This window comes from Adelges cooleyi, unplaced genomic scaffold (genome assembly GCF_023614345.1).
Source record: "Adelges cooleyi isolate 19-005CV unplaced genomic scaffold, UGA_ACOO_1.1 ACOO_flye_CR_arks_rails_tigmint_CR_PRNA_574, whole genome shotgun sequence".
In the NCBI taxonomy this organism is placed as follows: Eukaryota; Metazoa; Arthropoda; class Insecta; order Hemiptera; family Adelgidae; genus Adelges; species Adelges cooleyi.
Genome location: NW_026096268.1, coordinates 5,943,709 through 5,962,671, shown reverse-complemented (window position 1 = coordinate 5,962,671; position 18,963 = coordinate 5,943,709). Strand labels below are relative to the sequence as shown.

Sequence of the window (18,963 nt, the reverse complement as noted above, 5' to 3'; positions counted from 1 at the left end):
AGATAAACTCATAATCGGTAATCAGTTATCAGTGCCCATAATATTTTACTCCTACCTAATGTGAAAAACAAACCGATCCTCGTTCCGGCTTCAGTTAACTGTTAACACTTCACTATTTAGTAGACATTCTATCGTCGAACGTTATGGCCGCTTTGTATTTGTACACAGTTCTTTTTTAGGCATAATTTCGTACGTCTTTCGTTAGTAATTATTATTTTTCAACAACAGTACACCGTTTATTTCAGTTTTCGGCCGAACTTGACAAAGCAATTACTGGTGAGTAAAAATATTACTGTTATAATATTATCCAACATCATAGTCCTCCGTGTAGTGCATACAAAGTCCTTGTCAAAAGATGCCCTGTGGCCTGTCGCCTACCATTAGTGTTTCCTTGTGTGGTCGGGGCACTTAAAATAGTTCAGCGGTTTGAGGCGTGTAGTACAAAAGTGTTCAGTAAACCAACAGTACAATATAATAATAATATGTCGAATTACATAAAAGTTCATAAATACGAATTGGCTGTTTCATTTCTATTATTACGTATCTACATGGAAATCCGGATAACTCTTCGAAAGCCAACAGCCTATTCGTTTTAAGAGTGTAAAAGGCCACTTGATAAAAGAGAACTATAAAAAATAGATGTAATTCGATACCATTTATTTAAATTTTTTAAAAAAATGTACATAAATGAAGTTCACAAGGACAAAAATAGATATTTGTCAACGAAATATTCTGATTCGCTGTGGGTACCTACTTGTTTTATAACTATCGACAAACGTTTAAATGAGATATTCATGAACACTAATGAACAAATGTATTTTGAAGAAAATAGCGTTTTCTTGCCAAGAGTTAAATTCTTGAAAAGAAATCGGAGGAATGACATAAGCCTATAAGTTACTCGACCATCCCCTAACAATTTTACTCATTTTTTTAAAATTGACATAAAATTAATAATTTTAAATTTAGTAGTGGGATGGTGTTTAGTCTCCTCTGACCCTTTTCTGGGTTTGTAACGAATTTTCCGCTGTGAATTTTTAAAATTTTTTAAGTTAAATAAATTAGGGAAGTTAAAGTGTTTTAGTACTAAAAAAATACCTCGAATTTGTATATAAAAAAAAATAGCCTATTTATTAAAATGACTTGAATAAGGATTTTTGGATACAAAAAATTAGATGAGATTTTCAATATTTTAGCTTTAATAAATTAGATTATAAATTCAAAATCACAAAAGTCCGGCTTTCAATCAAACCTGCTAGTAAGTAGAATATTAATTGTATTTTTTACCAATCTCTAATACCGATCCAACTGAAAGAGAATCTTCTTTGTTCATTTTTAGTATTTTTCAAAATGAACCCTACACTCTCTTCTTAATCTTTTCACTCAGAAGTGCCCCTTTATGATTATTATTATTTTTTTAATTTTAAAATATTTTACTTGAAATTTAATTAAGTTAAATTAAATCCATTTCTGAAAGGGTTAACGGCTTATTGCCACAGCTGCTCTCTAATATAATACTACTTTATAATATGGTCATTTCCGAGAGAGTTCTAGCTAAACTAAGTATTCGTGATAACACCCATACCTATATGAGAAAAATATTAATATAATTTGTACAGTTTTTTTTTTTAAACCGTCATTGTAATAAGGACTTATTTTTCCAACTGGTTTTTCGTTAAAAAAGAATAAAAATTACTCGACTCGAAAATAAATGTTCTGTCATTTTTGTAATATTTCAGTGTTGAAATACTTGTCTTTTTCGCTTAGAATCTAATTCATCGCTTGGCTAAGTATCAGAATTTTGGCTGTAATCATTTAAGGTATTTATAAAAAAAAACTAAGTAATAAAAAAAGACATCAACATCCATTTGTTTTCCGTTACTAAATCGTATATACTGTAAATTAATGATCCATGTTGTTAAAATTGTTCCCAATAAAAAAAAACTAATAATCTAAGATCCCCCCATAAAAAAGTAAATTATTTGTTTTTTATGAAAAAAAATAAAAATTTTAAATCGCAATTCCAGTTTGTAAATGTTTTAAATACACAACACGTGGACCACTTTTAAATATGATTCTAGTTAAAACAGAATATAATTCATACATATTTATTATTCCCACAATATATTATTATTATCTCTAATTTTCGTTTAAATATTACATTGTCTATGCATTTTGACTTAATGGCCTTTTTTTGTGTTACGATAACGAAATAATATAACAAATGTGTTTATCAAAGTTTTTTACTTATCAGTTATGGTTATATGTATATTAACATTCAAAATAAGTACATTACTTGTATTTTACTGTACACGGTTTCAATGGTCTAGTTTACAGCTTCACTATTCATTAACTTCATTACCTAGTATTTTTACTGTGCTGGTTTCTTATTATTTTGTATTTCAGTTATTCCTACATAGAGTTATAACTTATCACAATGTTAAATGTTCTTTCCAGTTTTTATTATTGTTAGTCAACCAACTCGAGTAATAGTCGATAATTTAACTTCATTCGAAACGGATATTTAATTGAATAAGTATAGTTATTAGTTGAGTTTAAGTACTCAACATTTATATGATATGAAACGTGTTCGGGGAGCGTTTTGAGAATGAATTATCACCTTAAATTAATAACGACTTGATTACTAGGTTGTATTTTTTGCAAATTCTTCGTACCTAAGAGTAGGTAAATAGTTATGAATTTCAAATATGGCGTTGGAGAGGCTACGTATGTAAAATGCGGTTCAGGGCTTGTTTTGTTTAAAAAAAAAGGGTTTTAAAAAAACTTACTTAATCTAACCGATAATAATCAACGGAGGGTCAACAATATTATGTCGTGTGGACGATCGAAAATGGGCAAATGCATATTTTATGAATCTAGAAAGTAAATTATACATTATAAACATTGTGCAATAATTTTTATTCTTAAATATAGCCTCTTGCCTGTTGACTTCTGCTGGTAAATATTTAAAACAGCTATCATATTATAACTCTAGAGTTGTGCAATTTAAATTTTATTTATATAATATTATTTTTACCATATTATTCGCGTGTATAATATTATTTTATGTATATTCGACATGTTGTTTTTATAATGTTGTAAAACCCGCCTTAAATAACTGAATTTTATACATTATCCGTTTAAAATGGTAATGTTAAGTTAAATGATTATTTTGATTAACGATTATTGTTATACGCTATTTATATATTTGTGGTGTAGTACACGTTTTTAACGAGACTAGCCACTAGAACATAACCGAAGAAATATTTTAAGCAAAATATAATAAATACTCGTACTCCCTCTCTCATTTGAAGTTTAGTTAGTATTATTAAAAAGTTGATTGTTTATTCATAGAAATTCGTCAAGTAGTCATGAGATCTGACAAATAAAAAAAAACACACCGTTGTGAAACTAGATAAAATAATTCTCAGTTCAGCATCCTAGCTAAAAATTGACATAATATCCAAATCAGCATATTACTAGTGTGTTAAATGATGTACAGTTAACAGTATCTTAGAAAATTAAAAAATCAATTTTATAGATATACATTTTTATCACTTTTAAAGTACCCGAGTCTAATTTTCAAATTTGAAGTCCAATATCCGCGTCACAGGGAAACCACAATAAAAAATAGTTTCACTCTTTCTATTTCTTAAGTTAAACGGTTGACGACATTTTCACTAAGGAGTGGGTACATAACATAATATTATCTAATGATAAACAAAAATAAGATTTATATATTATTTTTGTAAAATACATCAGGCTTAATTTTTAAAATTTAAAAGCCAACACGCATTGATGTCAATATCGAGGGTGCTTTTCTCGATTTAGATTTAATAAAAGGTGAACCTTTTTCGTAATTTTTACCTTATAATAACTAAAAAACCCATTTGCAAATAAAAATTCTAATAAACGCACTATTTTATTTACTTATATTATAATTTTGATTGTGGCCACGTGTACCGGCATGATATCGTATGGAGTTAAGTATGCTTGCATATTGATTATATTCATCTTAGTTGTATAGTTGTAGAGTAACGTGAGTAACTCTATATAATATCATGTATAAACATTAATCTATTCATAATAGGTACCAGTAACCGGTTTAGAATATAGTCCGCGGTAATATTATTTCTATGGTCCAGCATCGTCTTTAGCTCAGTTACACAGTATTGTGGTTTAATATTATTTTTAAAAATATCTTTTAAATCCGGATAAAACGACTATTAAACACTGTTTGACATACCTTTTTACGCCGGTAATCAGTGATCACTACTTAATTATCATCGGATATAGTTCGCGGGTAAATTAACGGGTTGTAACTTGTTAATTGTTTAGGTTCTTTTTCTTTAATAGCTACATTTATTTGTAAAATCATTTAGTTTAAGCTCTAATTAACAATAATGAAAAAATTAACTATTACAATTAATGAATGTATTTTATAATTTTTTTGTAATCAGTACATCGCGCGTTGGTATAATAATAAATATTAAATAATATAAATAATAATATAATAATATATAATAATAAAAACAATATAATATATTTAATTAGTATCTAAATTAATATTTTAACAGAAGTTATAATTTTATTATATCGTCTATGCAGTAACCATTACATTTTCAATTACTTATATAAACAATATCCGGTAAAATTTGTTTAAAATATTCGTTGGAACTTGTTTGCGTTGAAACTTTCTGGTCGCCTTTTTTACTATACTGAATGTATGAGCTAGTAGTTACGATGCAAATATCAAAAATCGTGTTAGACTCATTGAGAATTATCTATACAAAGAGAACTGTTTGACTTTGAATTATTAATTCCAAAGGAAACGTGACTGCCTGTTAACGTTTTTTTTATGTGGGATGCAAAAAAACATATAATATATTATAAAGGTATTAGGTATATGAATACAAGAAAACTTGTGTGTGGAAACGCGTTTGGAAGCAGTCGTGGTTTTCGTGTTACACAAGTTGTGCGTGTATTATAATTTTCTAAAGTATTCAAGATGAAATATAATAGCAATGCTGTAAAAGTTACTTAAAAAAAAAGAAATCTAATCAATTAAAAAAAAAAAAAATAATATCTAAATAAACAAAAAGAATTTAGTTAAGTTGATCATTTTAGGTATATATATATTATCGTTTTAGAGACATTTATTTGTTATGAAATTGACAATTTTTATTACAAAATGTTCTATAGTGTTTTAGTAGGTATATTTTTGGAAAAAATAAAGATTTATATCAATACAATTTTATTATAGCTTTTTAATAACTTTAATTGCTATTAAATAAAATTAATATATTTAAAAAAACTTTATGTTCGGTTAAAAGTTGTCCAAAAAAACTTTCCAACTCATTATTGCTCAACCTTGAATTCGTGCTTTGTAGCGCATTATTTTGAACTTTTCATCCGTTCGTTTGTTCATTTGTGAATGTAGTTTAAAAATATATTCAAAACATTTTTTGTTCAAATCAGTTCAAATCTATATAGTTAAAAGTAAGAGTTTCGGCAATACAAAATTGTAATAGCTTCGGATCAAAGCTAAAGATAATTTATTCAACAAAACATAAACAATGACATACTGTGCAGTGTGTACGGTGAACTTGATTCAATGGCGAAATCAAAAGTCTAAAAAAAAACCTACTTATCGGTTTTTAATTATTATATCTTTGTATAAGAATTTATAAGCGAACCGTAAATCGAATATAAATATTATAATATAATTCAGTTTTGTTCTAGGTTATCTGCTGATAATTCCAATCGGTTATTTGCAAGGAAAATAATTAATTATAAACTTGCTTATTATTCAGACAATTGTATATCATACGATTCGGCACGGCTGTCACACTTATTTAGTTCCGGTATTTTCTTTAAAAATACAGATATATTATATATTTGTCTAAAGGTACAATATACCATTTTTGGGGTCTTACCTGAATCCATTTATGTTATTATTTATACTGCGTTATATCCAAACGGGGTCTGATTATTGCTATTTTCGTGTTATTTGGAGGAATTTATTTATACTATATCATGAAACTATGTGTATGTATATATATATTATATTTTCACCAGCATAGCCGAATAATAATAATGAATAAAATATAATTTACTTCAATTACATTTTAGTCGGTACCTCTTGCGGTGCGCCAGTAAGTGACAGTGAATGGATTGGACTCAGACAATGCTAAACCTATGGAGCATAATAATTGTATTGTAACTGTTGCGTTGGCTTGTCAAACCGAGCAATACATATGTAAATAAACGTTATCGTATGTGTATTATTTTTAATATTAACACAATAATAACGAAGAAGAATGATGCTGCGCTCGGTGTGTTCACTTTCTCCCATTATTGCTCAACGTCCATACGAGGCACCCTGAATCGAACGAATACAAAATAATATCATGGCAGATGGTTATCTGCCTACGTCGATGGGCAGACAGTAAACATATTCACGTTGTCTAATGTCACTTGACTCATCATCTATTTTCGATGTTATTATGGTTATCCAATTCTCTTGGTCGGTTAAGGACTAGAATATTCTTTCCCAGACTACAAACGACACCGTGCGTTATGTTTTCGTGTCGGCGATTGTTGATTTTTTAAATTGCCGTTGACAAAATGGGTTTAGCGACGATAGCCAGTTTAAAGACTGACGTACACCTATACCGGTTTTCTTAAAAAAAAAACCAGTACTCCGCCAAGAATTTCATCTTATTCGTGTCTCGATTTAAATGATACCTACAACGGCCACGGTTGCAACAAAAATCTAATCAGATGTTTCATACGCGTTGTGCGAATCACTGTTGTTATTATGAATAATAATTATCGTTATTTTTTGTTCCATTAGCGAGCACTCATCGGTCATCATCAAACATTTTACACGATAAATACAAAAAATAGTTGATTATTATGCAAACATGAAGAAGGTATTGTCGGCTTAAACAGCTAAATTAAACACGAATTCGTGACATATAGAGCCTGACGACAAAATTACATTACGTTGAGGCCTAAGGCAATACAAAAAAGCGTGGCTCCTTATATGCTCCACTAGTCTTACGTTTTTATCAACGCAGTACATCCTAACCTAACCTAAAAGTCTTCTGGTCAAAAATTATACCTAACGGGAAATAATGAACCATTATGCTTCTTCCTAACCGCTGAACCGATTTCTTCATATTATACACAGTTTATCGAATAGAAATCGTTTTATCAATAAGAAGACACTTAAAAAAGTAAAAAGGTCCTTAAAATCGTAAAATATTTTAATTTCCTAGTTTAATTCGATTGATTTCCTATAAATATAAGTCGAAAACTTGTTTGGAGATAATCTTCAAAAAGTCCTTGCCGAAAGACAGCAAAGTAATGTCTTTAACTCTTTCCTCTAACAGAAGGTAGTTTTGCTTAATCCCTTTTCTTCACAGTCAAAACTGGTTTCGTCTTCGGGTCTGTAAACGTTAATTTGTTTCGAATTTTTGTTTAAGAGTTTGAAAACGATTATGATTTTTTTTTTGTTACTATTTTATTGGCCAGATTTCGTACCAGTGTTACTTCTATACTCCCAACCCCATCTCACAGGATTGTGGATAAGACATTAAACGGTTAATATACATCTATTTTTTTTAAAATATATTTTAGATAATTTTAGTTTATTTTTCTATCGTTTAAATTTGATCATATCGACCCTGAATAAATATTTCATGCTTGGTCGTTTAATTAGGTAATACCCCATGTACGTTTATCGATTATCATAATACCTATAGCGTTCGTTCTGGTATCCACGGTCGCGCACGCAAGTAAAAGGATTTGATTAGAACCGATTGAGAAATCGCGAAAGTCCGGATAGCCTATAAATTATAATATTATATATTATCTTTTAAAATTCTTAGTAAATACATTTCCTCGGGGCATAACGCGATGATTTATTTGTTTAGTCCTACGAAGGTCTGGTCCATACGTCAGTTAGATAATATTTTCTTTAGGATTTGTATAATCTTATGTATGTATACAATAAAAACAAAACAAGGATAATGTTACTTTACAGTGTTTGCATAGGGTCGTTTACCGCTGACTACGATTACATTTTTTGTTTTCCAATGGCAATTGGCTAGAACCCAAGCTCATGGCACATTATGTATGTTAATTGGTTCGGCCGAGACTTCTGTCACGCACTAGGGATTCCCCGGCGCATCAGAATTCAATGTATGATATTAACGCTCAAATCGTTAATTTTCTTTCCATACCGACCGGCTTAATAGTTGGGCTTACTATTATACAATAGTATACATTTATCAAAAACTGGTCGAAAACGTTCCTTGAAACCAATGGTATTTGCCGTTCCGTTCGGATTATTTTGATCATAAATTTGACTTTTTTCAAAGGAATATATACTATAAAAAAGTCGTTTAGGCAATTAACGTTGTCCATATTAGTTTACAAAACATTTCAATGCCCGTAATTTATTTACAAACCGGAAACATATAAATTTATAACACAATTAAGGAAAAATACCAATATTAAAAAAAAACAGCGGGGTCGGTACTAAACGGGCAGCAAGTCGGGCTGGTCACAGCAGTTTTGGAATTATTTTAATTGAAATGGATAAACCACTTGGCCTAAGTGCTTCATACTCTCACTTTTGAAATTAGTGCCTCAAAAATAGTTAACGTTCTCAATATGGAAGGGGGAGCTTTATGATATATTCGGCGTTCAAGCCCACTTTCAAGTGTTCAAGTTATAATTGTATGACACAACTGAAATCATGCTTACTCATTGGTTAAAATGAGGTTAATAGCTAATTGTTGGGGCGGTGCCAAGTACTAGCCTCTTATTTAGGCGCCTTTTAAAATTACAATAATGAAGTTAATTCGACTGACAATATCACGGCTGAGTAATTCTTAACTAAAAATTAATACTTTGAACAATTTTATTCATTGAAACCCCGCTAATAAACTATACATCTTCTTAAGTAATTTGATCGAAAGGAAATAATAAATCAAATTTAGACTTAACCCATTAACTGGTGCCTTACGACCACATAATATAACATTTGTAACATTTGTACACCTATTATCTAGTCTACCAACCCAAACTGATGCGTACAAGCTTTTATTTTACTTTTAAGAGCTGGTAATTTCAAAATTACCTTTCTTGTTCATTTTTATTTTTTTACTTCGTCTCACTCGATTATACACACACTCCTCGAGATCTTTATGAAAGTGAAATTTACCCACAAGCATCAACTTGCCACGGGCGAAAGACTTCACGGTTTGAGGTCGTCAGGCGTTACATGGGGTCAAGTTGAAAACAATGGTGCCGCACGCACCTTGCTAAATTATGCCTCATGGCTGAGCCTCTCTGTTTAGCCGTGAATTTCCCTCATGTAGGTACAAACATAGTATTATAACGGTTTGTAATATGCTGACACGAAGAGAATTTATTATCACATTTTTCGCGTAAAACGCTTCTTATATCTGAGGTATGGTATTCACTCGGGACTCGGGTCGTGGGAGGTAAAAAAAAATCTGCAAGTTAACAGTGAGTTTCTATAAATGTTTATTATATTATAAGTTAGAATAATAATTATCCATCTCGTGTAACAGGTACACCGCGTTTCGTTTGTCGTTGAACTTTCAATAGTGACATCCGTTACCTATTTGTTGACCTTTCGCTTAGCATTTATATAATTAAATATAATTTCCTAATGACCTCGCAGGGAACCGTGTATATGGTTTGTGCGTGTGTGGAGAAGTCAGAAAGAGATAGATAGAAATTAATACAGTAATAAACGTACGGCGTTCGTATTAATTATTGTATTGTTGGAACGTAAAGCCGGCATTTAAAAAACTTAATGGACCGCGTATGGACGTTGTGTGTTTTAATTATAGTATTATACAGAACGAATGTAGATTTAGTGTGTAAACTATGTACATTGGTAGTTATAAACATATGTATAATGAATTGGTCGATGTACACAATGGGTTTTATCTGAGTATGAACACATGACGCGTGGCTTATCTATTGTAGGAAGTTAAAAATCACATCCTTTCGACCCTCATCCTCTGCTAATAGCGCGTTCAATGCTCCGTGGATGGCGGTCGAACATGATATCCACTTGTGACTTGTCGGATCAATTAAGCTGAAATAATAGTATAATAATGTAACATACACATAATATACCATTGGGGACCGGACATTGGTTCTAAAAGTAGAGAAATATTCGAATTGAAACCGAGCTGACGTCCGAACAACATTGTACTCACCGTTGAATATGCGTTACAGGTATGCACCCTATATGGGTGGCATTGCCGTTATGCTTGGCTCTGAGCGTGTGTACAAGGGCCGAAGTGTACACGGCTTTGGCAGAACTCGAAGAGCTGTTGGAAACCGAATCGGTTCTCTTGCGGACCTTACACCAGTACATTTCCGACCAAGAACAAAGGATAGAGGCGTTAAAAAAGTAATGTCGCGTGCCCGTTCACTATTATTGTTGTTATTATGAATGCTAAAATGTTAATAATATTGTCACGCGATTACAATAGGCACGCTCGAGACTACGAGAAAGAACACAAAATCGCCGCCAAGGATATTACCAACTACTTGTCGAATCCGATCAACGATTATTTACTAGTGAAAAGACTGACTAGCGACTGGCACAAGACGGAAAAACTGATGCAGGATCCTTATTATGAAGGTGTGTGACTGTTTACTTTTTCTTTTAAAAACAATGTTAAATTTCGTTGTACCAATTATATATACCGTACAAAAAAAATGTCATAAAAAAATTCTGTTCTTAGAGTTTTATCTAGAGTTTCCTTAGTATGGTTGTTTTCAAAATTGTCTCGAAGGTTGTAAAAAACTTAGATAACGAAAATAATAATTTCCAATTGCTTTAAAAATACTTATCTTGGGGATACTTGAGTACAATGACTTGTCAGTACTAGCAAACTTTAGACAAGTGAAAACAATATTTCTTTTTTATTAACAATTTCCAAAATATGGCTTTTTAAAAGCCAATAAACGGTATTGTTTGATAAAAGAATTGTTTTCAATTTTATTAGCTGCCATGAAAAATCTTACTCAATACCGTGAACTTCTGAAATTTCCTACCGATGAAGATCTGTCGGGTGCGGCCACAGCCCTCATGAGGTTGCAAGACACGTACAAACTGGACACGGCGTCAGTTGCCAGAGGAGAATTGAACGGAATCCAATACAGCTCGCAACTTACGGGTAACAGTGCATGCATTTCAATACAGGTGTGTGTTTGCTTTTATTACAATATTTTTACCTTTTTTTTTTTTTGCTACAGCCGGTGACTGTTTTGAACTCGGTCGTCAGTCTTACAACGGTCGAGATTTCTACCACACCGAATTATGGATGATAGAAGCACTCAAAAGACACGAACAGGAGCGATCCAACAGCACAGATCGATGGGAAATCTTGGAATATCTCGCCTATTCAACGTTCATGCAAGGTGAGCAACAGGTCCGGTTTTTTTTCGTGAGTAGAGAAGGGAGGCACGTCCCCGGAGCCCATACATTTTTTGGGCCCCTCGACCAATCAATATTAATATAATCTATATAGGTAAATATACATGGTATTCCACGTTGAATCGTACCCCAATGGATTAGTTTGATTATTTGATTGACCTAACTTTTATGCTATATTAAGTTAAAAGAATCGCTGATTGCAGAAACCAAATGAGTCAATAATACCAAAATGTTGGGTTTAATTAAAAAAAATGATTATTTGTTTGTGTTCTAATTAAACTTCTTGTTCGCTGGCCATGTAAGTTTTTAACAACCAGACTCGTGTTGTGTCTCTTCACTCATCGTGTAAATACCTCTGTAGAAAGTTGCTAAAGTATGGCTACAAAAATGTGAGCGAAAATCAATTATTATTTACACTGTGGTAAACACAACCTAAATCCTAAGTTGAAAACCCTAGCAAAATGGAGTGTGGGCACTGGGCATAATGGGTACGGAGCATAGTGGGATCACTAATGTTTAATAGTTTTTTAATTATATAAAATAGCTGAGGTTATAGCCTCCCCCGCCACCCAAATTCAGAGAATTAGTTACGTTGTGGCACTATCCTAACAGTGGCTGAATTTTTTAAAATGTATTTAATCCAACTGATTTTGCTTTTCAGGCAACGTTAACAAGGCGTTGGAGCTGACCAATGAGCTGTTGGATTTGTTCCCGAACCACGAACGAGCCCTGGGCAACCGTGCTTACTATGAGGCGACCATTAAAAACGGGACAACGGAATTGGAGGAAAGCAAACAGACTCACGCGCCGACCATGTTGGACCCAAACGAGAGGGAAAGTTATCAGATGTTATGCCGAAACGAAAACATGATGGCTGTCCAAGTGAGTTCAAAACTCTGTTGTCGGTACACCACCAACAACAACAATCCGCTCTTAATGATCGCTCCGCTCAAAGAAGAAGAAGCGTATCTAAGCCCTAAAATACTGCTATACCATGGCATTTTGTACGACAAAGAGATTGAAGTTATCAAACGTTTGGCCCAACCGAGAGTAAGCGAGCCTCCTACCGTTAATTTTGTCTTGCTTTTATTTATTTGTGTATATATATTTTTCTTGCTATGGTTTTAGCTGAAACGAGCCACCGTGCAAAACTACAAAACGGGAGAGTTGGAATTTGCCGACTACAGAATTAGTAAATCGGCTTGGCTGAAAGAGCAAGAAGACGTTGTGGTGGCCAACGTTGCCAAGCGTGTTGAGGCAATGACGGGTCTTACGACGGAGACAGCCGAAGAGCTTCAAGTGGTAAACTATGGTGTGGGTGGTCATTATGATCCGCATTACGACTTTGCCAGAGTGAGAAAAATAATTTTTTCGCATTATTATTGGTTTACAAATGTATAAATGTAGTTTTTTCTTACAGAGAGAAGAAATAAACGCTTTTAAATCTCTGGGAACTGGCAATCGTATTGCTACTGTATTGTTTTATGTAAGTACCAGTTCTAGAGCTCAACACTATTACAATTCATAAATATAAAAACTATGCAAATACTTTTTCTGCAATTAGATGAGTGACGTCGCTCAAGGAGGGGCTACCGTTTTCCCTAAGCTAGGAGTCGCTCTGAAACCCGTAAAAGGAACAGCTGCTGTATGGATGAACTTATATCCAAGTGGAAACGGTGATCTAAGAACTAGACACGCCGCTTGTCCTGTATTGCAGGGATCCAAATGGGGTAATTTTTTTAATGTTATAAACTATTTTAAACATCACGTAACTTGTTTTTTTTTTTTTTAGTGTGTAATAAATGGCTGCACGAAGCTGGACAAGAGTTTAGAAGACCTTGTGATCCTAAAGAAAATCTTGAAATGACTAGCAAAAGTTGATCAAAAAATAAATAACGACTTCTTAATACTATACGATATAAACAATTACATTGTTTTTTTTACTTTTCTGTTTTACTATGAACAATTTTTTTTAAAAAACTTAAAAAATATTTGTTTTCTCCTCTATTATTATTATTTTATTTATAAATAATATTTTTGTATTTCATAAAAGTATAATAATTTAGAATCCATATCTATTTTAAAATTTGTATATAATGTCACTTTTGAAATATGTATAGATAATATTTTTACTATTGACAATCATTTAAAATTTGTTTTATTTAAAAATACATAATATATATATTTCAACTAATTGATAAGAAATGGGATTATTTGTTTTTCATTACATAGGAAATTCATTGAACATTGACAATACATACAAATATTTTAGTTAGCGTTTGTATTGGGTAACTTATTAACTTTGATATCAAATTTATTTTGACAAGCTTTATTTATTAGCAGAGCTGTAATGTCAAACTTTCAAAAATGATTGATTTACTTTTATACCATCATACTTACACAATCCTATCTTGCGGAGCTTTCCAGTAGGAAACTGCAGTATCTCACTTTAGAGCTTCTTGTAAAAAAATTTTAAATTTTAGTTCCAATTTTTAATTTTTTTAATCATTTTTTAGAAAAGCATTAGCATATTTTGATAAGACAACTAAAATATGACATCCTTTTTTTATTTAAAATAAAAAACCTCATTGTCCTAGAGCTAGACGATCAAAACACAGGATAACCCCCTTACCCCCATTCACCGGTAATGTTGATAGACCACCTGGCACCCAGCCAAAAGACTTATATATGTAAAAATTGACTTAATCTTTTTTTGTCTCGACGCCAATGAAAGTACAACGACGATTTGATAAAATATCGATTTTTTCCCGCGCGTCCCCACGTCAAGGACGTTGCAAAGCCGGTATTGCCGGTTCCAAGGAGTATGTTGCGGAACTGTGTGTGTGTGCGTGTCGCGGGTGAGTGTGTGAGTTTGTACGTGTGTACAGCAGCTGCAGTAAGTTGCCTCTCTGAAACCGCATAACCTCAAAAAACGATAAATAACATTTTCAATGTTTTCTTCTGTGGTCCATACCCAACAAAAAGAAATCGCGATAGACACAATATTTCATTCGCAGTCGAGCGTTATTTTTTTTTAATATTTTTTACCATATCGTCGTTGAACGTTGATAATGCCGTTTCGCGGTCAACAACGAACGTAGTGTATAAGATTTATTAAAATATTATTATTATTTATTTTTTTATTATTATGCATTGTTAAATAATCGGAATCGTCGGCCGTCAACGATAATATTATTTCGGTGCCGTGTAAATTACTCGCGTGTTGTGTGCATCTGAGCGCGGTAAATCGACTGATCTCTCGTCTCGTCCGACGGAAAACTACTTGCTAAAAAATTATAAACCGTTTGTCCAATACAGATTTGTTGTGTTTTATTACGTCTGCCTAATAAAACCGGCGTCGGCACATTTTCGGTTCTCAGGTGTGTAAAGAAAAAATAATCTACCCCATTGTCTGTCGCCGCACCAGCTTGTCTCATCAATCTACGAATTAATGTTTGAATGCAACCTGTTATGCAGACCGCACGACATATGGAAACTTCGGAGGTCGACACATCTATTCTGAGTTCGTTGCACAGCAACCGTTACGATTATCTGAGAGCAGACGCCAAAGAGCCAAACTTTGGGGATTCCGCGTTTCTGGCTGAAGACCTCGACAAGGACCTTCCGAAAACCCTGCCCGAGCTGTCCGAAATCACTGACGCTGACTCTTTTCTACGTAGTAATGAACCTTCGCAGATGATGACGATCGACAGTTCTTGGTGAGTCAGTGACCTGTTCATATATATCTATTGACATTGTCATTGTTATTATTACAATTTAAGTTGACCAAGGTTTTTTGTTAGACCAATTTTTGCTTGGCAACTAATTATGTTTTAAACGCATTTATAATTGATATATGTTTTTATTTACTCGTCTGATTTCCCATGATTATAAACATCTTTTGTTTGATTAGGAATGAAGATTCCGCTTCGTGCTTCCCGACATCAACCAATTCCAATTTTCCCATACCCCTACAAGGACCAAACGATTTTGAAGAGTTTAATGTTCTCAACGCTTCGCGAGCAGACACGCCAAACCTTGGATTAAACTCTATTTTCACTGCCGATGCTGATCTATCCGACCCTCCGACTGAAATAGGCGTCTGTGGCCTTCGCAATCTCGGCAACACGTGTTTCATGAGCGCTGGTCTACAAGCCCTCTTATCAACAGAATTTTTAGTTTCATATTTTTTAAATTTCGATACCGACGGATCTGAAGATACTTTGATTGAGCAGTTTGCAGATCTCGTCAAGCGCGTTTGGCATGGTCAATTTAGCATCATTAACCCACATCAGTTCAAATATGTTCTTGGCAAACGGTACGCACAGTTCCGGGATTGTAGCCAGCACGACTGCCAGGAGTTCTTGGCCTTGTTGTTAGACAGTCTGAATGATGAGCTGCTATTGCATTTTGCCAAACATTACAAGGCGACTGCATCTCGCAAGACTCGTAAGTCGTCTAACCCGAGGAAACTCTTGCCACGTGACATTGAAGAGTCTGCTGTTAGTTCGACCGACTTAGATTTTACACTAGCTTTGTCCGACAGAATTATCGAAAACGGAGACTTGCAACAGAAAAAAAATAACACTTGTGAGATAAACGCACTTGTACCTTCAGTTGATAGCACAAAATTGGTATGTGACTCAAACAAACTCAAGACTAAAGTCCGTGTAAACGATTTGTTGAACGGAAAAAGAGAAATGTGTTGTGATTCCTCTTCAGACTCAAACCTCATTGATCTTAAGCGAGTAAAACTAGATGACAATATCGTATTGAAGAGCGAAATGGTTGAAGCAGACTCGATAGGGTCTTCTGTGGTCGAGAAACGTCAAGAATCTGTAATAAATAGGATTTTCCAAGGACAGTTTGAGAGTTCTGTAAGTAAATTCTTCTTCAAAGTATTAATTTATCTACATTTTTAAAAACATTTTTTTTCATAGGTTACATGTTCAGAATGCAAATATGTTTCTGTTATGCATGAACCGTTCATGTACCTCTCTGTACCTTTACCATACGCTACTGAACAACAAATGTGTAAGATAAAATCATTAAGGATATTATTTCGGCAAACTACCTACCTCATTAGTGTAATTTAATTTAATTTAGATGTGACGTTTGTTAGCCCAACAAACAAAGCTCCAATCAAGTACTTGATTACTGTCAACAAACAGGATAGTATCAAAAAGGTTAAAAGCGAATTAGTTCATTTGATCGGTGAAGATAAAAATGCTGACCAACTGGTTGTAGCTGAAGTGTTTAACAAACACATATCTAAAATATTGGTAAGCTTGTTGTTCGGTTTGTATTAGGTTAGCAGTTTTTTTGTAATTACAGAAATTCAATAACACATTTTTTGTTAGATAACAAACATTTGATGAACTTAAACAAAAGAAACCCTTAAGAGTTTGGGTTTTTTTTACCAACACTGATTAAATTATTAACGTTTCATTGTTGCTTACAGAATGATGACCATTTAGTGAGAAGTGTGGATTATAGTAATCGAAATTTGTTTGCTTTTGAAGTGTTGGAAATTAACACAGATCTCATAAACGGTGGAAAAAATGGAAAACATTCAGAAGGAGATCTATTTGACGTAAGTAAAAAAAAAAAATTGAAAAACAGTGACATTTGAGTTTGGTAATTTTTTCCTACAGGAAGTGATGGAATTGGATTCTGGAGCAACGGAACAAGGCGAAACCTGTACTATATGTTTAGAGTGTAAACCCGATATGGTACACCATAAAGATGTTAACAACTGTACTTGCGTGTTGTGTGAAGAATGTATCAAAATGAGTTGTGTACACTCAAGCGGCGAAAAAGACAAAATGGACTGTCCCGTATGCCGAGTGCGTATAGATCCTAAAGTCGATTTAGTTCCTGTCGAACAACCTGCAATTGACGTAAACCAATCAACACGTCGTTTGACCATTCCTATCGTTATCAAACAAGCTGACGACAAAGGCTTGATTGGACGACCAGCCTTGGTTCGTTTGCCTAATGAATTATCTGCAGAATTATTGTATGCCGAAGTGGCTAAACTCCATCCATACGACGAGGATTTTTCCTTGTCGTTGGTCGACGGTCAAGGAACCATGTGCTCAAGGTGTATGTGGGACACACACTGTAGCGGTTGCCCAATACCCAAAAGTGGGTCCATCAAGTTCCACAGTGGGGATACACTGGCTGTCGTCTTTGAAAGTTTGGTGGACCCCAATTTACTCGAGACTGAAATGCATTCTGGTTCAATTGAACAAATGCGATCAAACCACCCACTTTCCATTTACGATTGTATAAATGCTTTTAGCCAAAGGTAAAATAAAATTATTGATAACATCATAATGAATTCAAATTGATAAACAAAGAATCAATGAAAATTTATAAATGTTTTTTTTATTATTTTACTCTAGTGAAATTTTAGACGAAAACAATCCTTGGTGGTGTCCTCGTTGTGAGAAGAATCAGTGCGCTACCAAAACGTTATCTATATCTAAGTATCCTAAGTGCTTAATTGTTTATTTAAAAAGGTATTTGTGACCTAACAACAATGCAAATAAACAAGTGTATTTAATATTTAAAAAAATGTATTTTAGGTTTGTTTTCCATGAAAACTGGGGTATTAAACTTCAAGACAGTGTTGTATTTCCTTTGGACGGTTTAAAATTGGATCCTTCAAAAGATGTTGTTTATGACTTGTATGCTTGTGTATGCCACACAGGAAGTGAGTTTTATTATGATCGATGTAAAGTTGCCCCCGATAGTGTTTAATAACATATTGTGTAAACTATGATCAAACTGATCAAAGCACCTTGTCGGTCACCACACCATCGTACATAGGCATGACCTGCCACTGTCATAGAACGCTTAATATATTAGATACTGTTTTGTTTTTCTTAGGCACGTCGATGGGTCATTATACAGCGTACACTAAACATGCAGAGTCTGACGAGTGGTATTACTATAATGATGAAACCACCACCAAGACTGAGCCGGGACAAGAAGATCATTGTAACGCATACATTTTGTTCTACAAGAAACAAGGTATTTATTTGTAATACTTATTTGAAAAATTTGAAATTGTTTAAACGCTGTGATTAACATGTTCTAGGGTTACTTGACGATGACGCAGATTCGTCGGGGCATTAAAATAAAAGAAACGGACTGAGTGTAGTCCCATCAATTAATGTACATAGCAATTATACAATTAAGAATTTGTAATTATAATTCATCAAAGGTAAAGGACCCAACAAGTATTAATTGTTGGAAAAATTGTTTGCAGTTTTTATTACTTATTTTGTTGCTTTGTTACTATTATTCCTAACGTATTTCTTTATTACATTTTTGTAGCGCTTTTGTGAAATTCCTATATGTAAAACTTGTCACTATAAAAAAAGTAAAAAAAAACAACAGACTCTTTTTATGCATTTGAAATCTTGTTTAAACAATATTTTCAAGGAAATTCCTTCCTTGTG

The 18,963-nt window shown here is 33.2% G+C and overlaps 2 protein-coding genes across 3 annotated transcripts; both read left to right on the top strand.

Annotated features, from left to right (window-relative positions):
* Positions 1–82: 82 nt before the first annotated feature.
* On the top strand, positions 83–13,688 carry LOC126842797 (prolyl 4-hydroxylase subunit alpha-1). The gene is made up of 10 exons (XM_050579961.1): positions 83–276; positions 10,285–10,462; positions 10,545–10,696; positions 11,064–11,234; positions 11,314–11,478; positions 12,156–12,544; positions 12,623–12,847; positions 12,915–12,980; positions 13,059–13,224; positions 13,287–13,688. Exons 2-10 carry the CDS (start codon positions 10,287–10,289, stop codon positions 13,373–13,375), a joined length of 1,599 nt encoding a protein of 532 aa, XP_050435918.1. The 5' UTR covers positions 83–276; positions 10,285–10,286; the 3' UTR covers positions 13,376–13,688.
* Positions 13,689–14,463: 775 nt separating this feature from the next.
* LOC126842761 (ubiquitin carboxyl-terminal hydrolase 4-like) lies at positions 14,464–18,783 on the top strand. 2 transcript variants are annotated; one of them, XM_050579899.1, is made up of 11 exons: positions 14,464–14,874; positions 14,972–15,213; positions 15,408–16,371; positions 16,435–16,528; positions 16,601–16,776; positions 16,956–17,087; positions 17,149–17,804; positions 17,902–18,018; positions 18,085–18,212; positions 18,389–18,532; positions 18,600–18,783. In XM_050579899.1, exons 2-11 carry the CDS (start codon positions 14,984–14,986, stop codon positions 18,635–18,637), a joined length of 2,679 nt encoding a protein of 892 aa, XP_050435856.1. In that variant the 5' UTR covers positions 14,464–14,874; positions 14,972–14,983; the 3' UTR covers positions 18,638–18,783. The 2 variants fall into 2 exon arrangements, with proteins under 2 accessions (XP_050435856.1, XP_050435855.1); XM_050579898.1 differs by having other exon boundaries at positions 14,464–15,213.
* Positions 18,784–18,963: the final 180 nt, after the last annotated feature.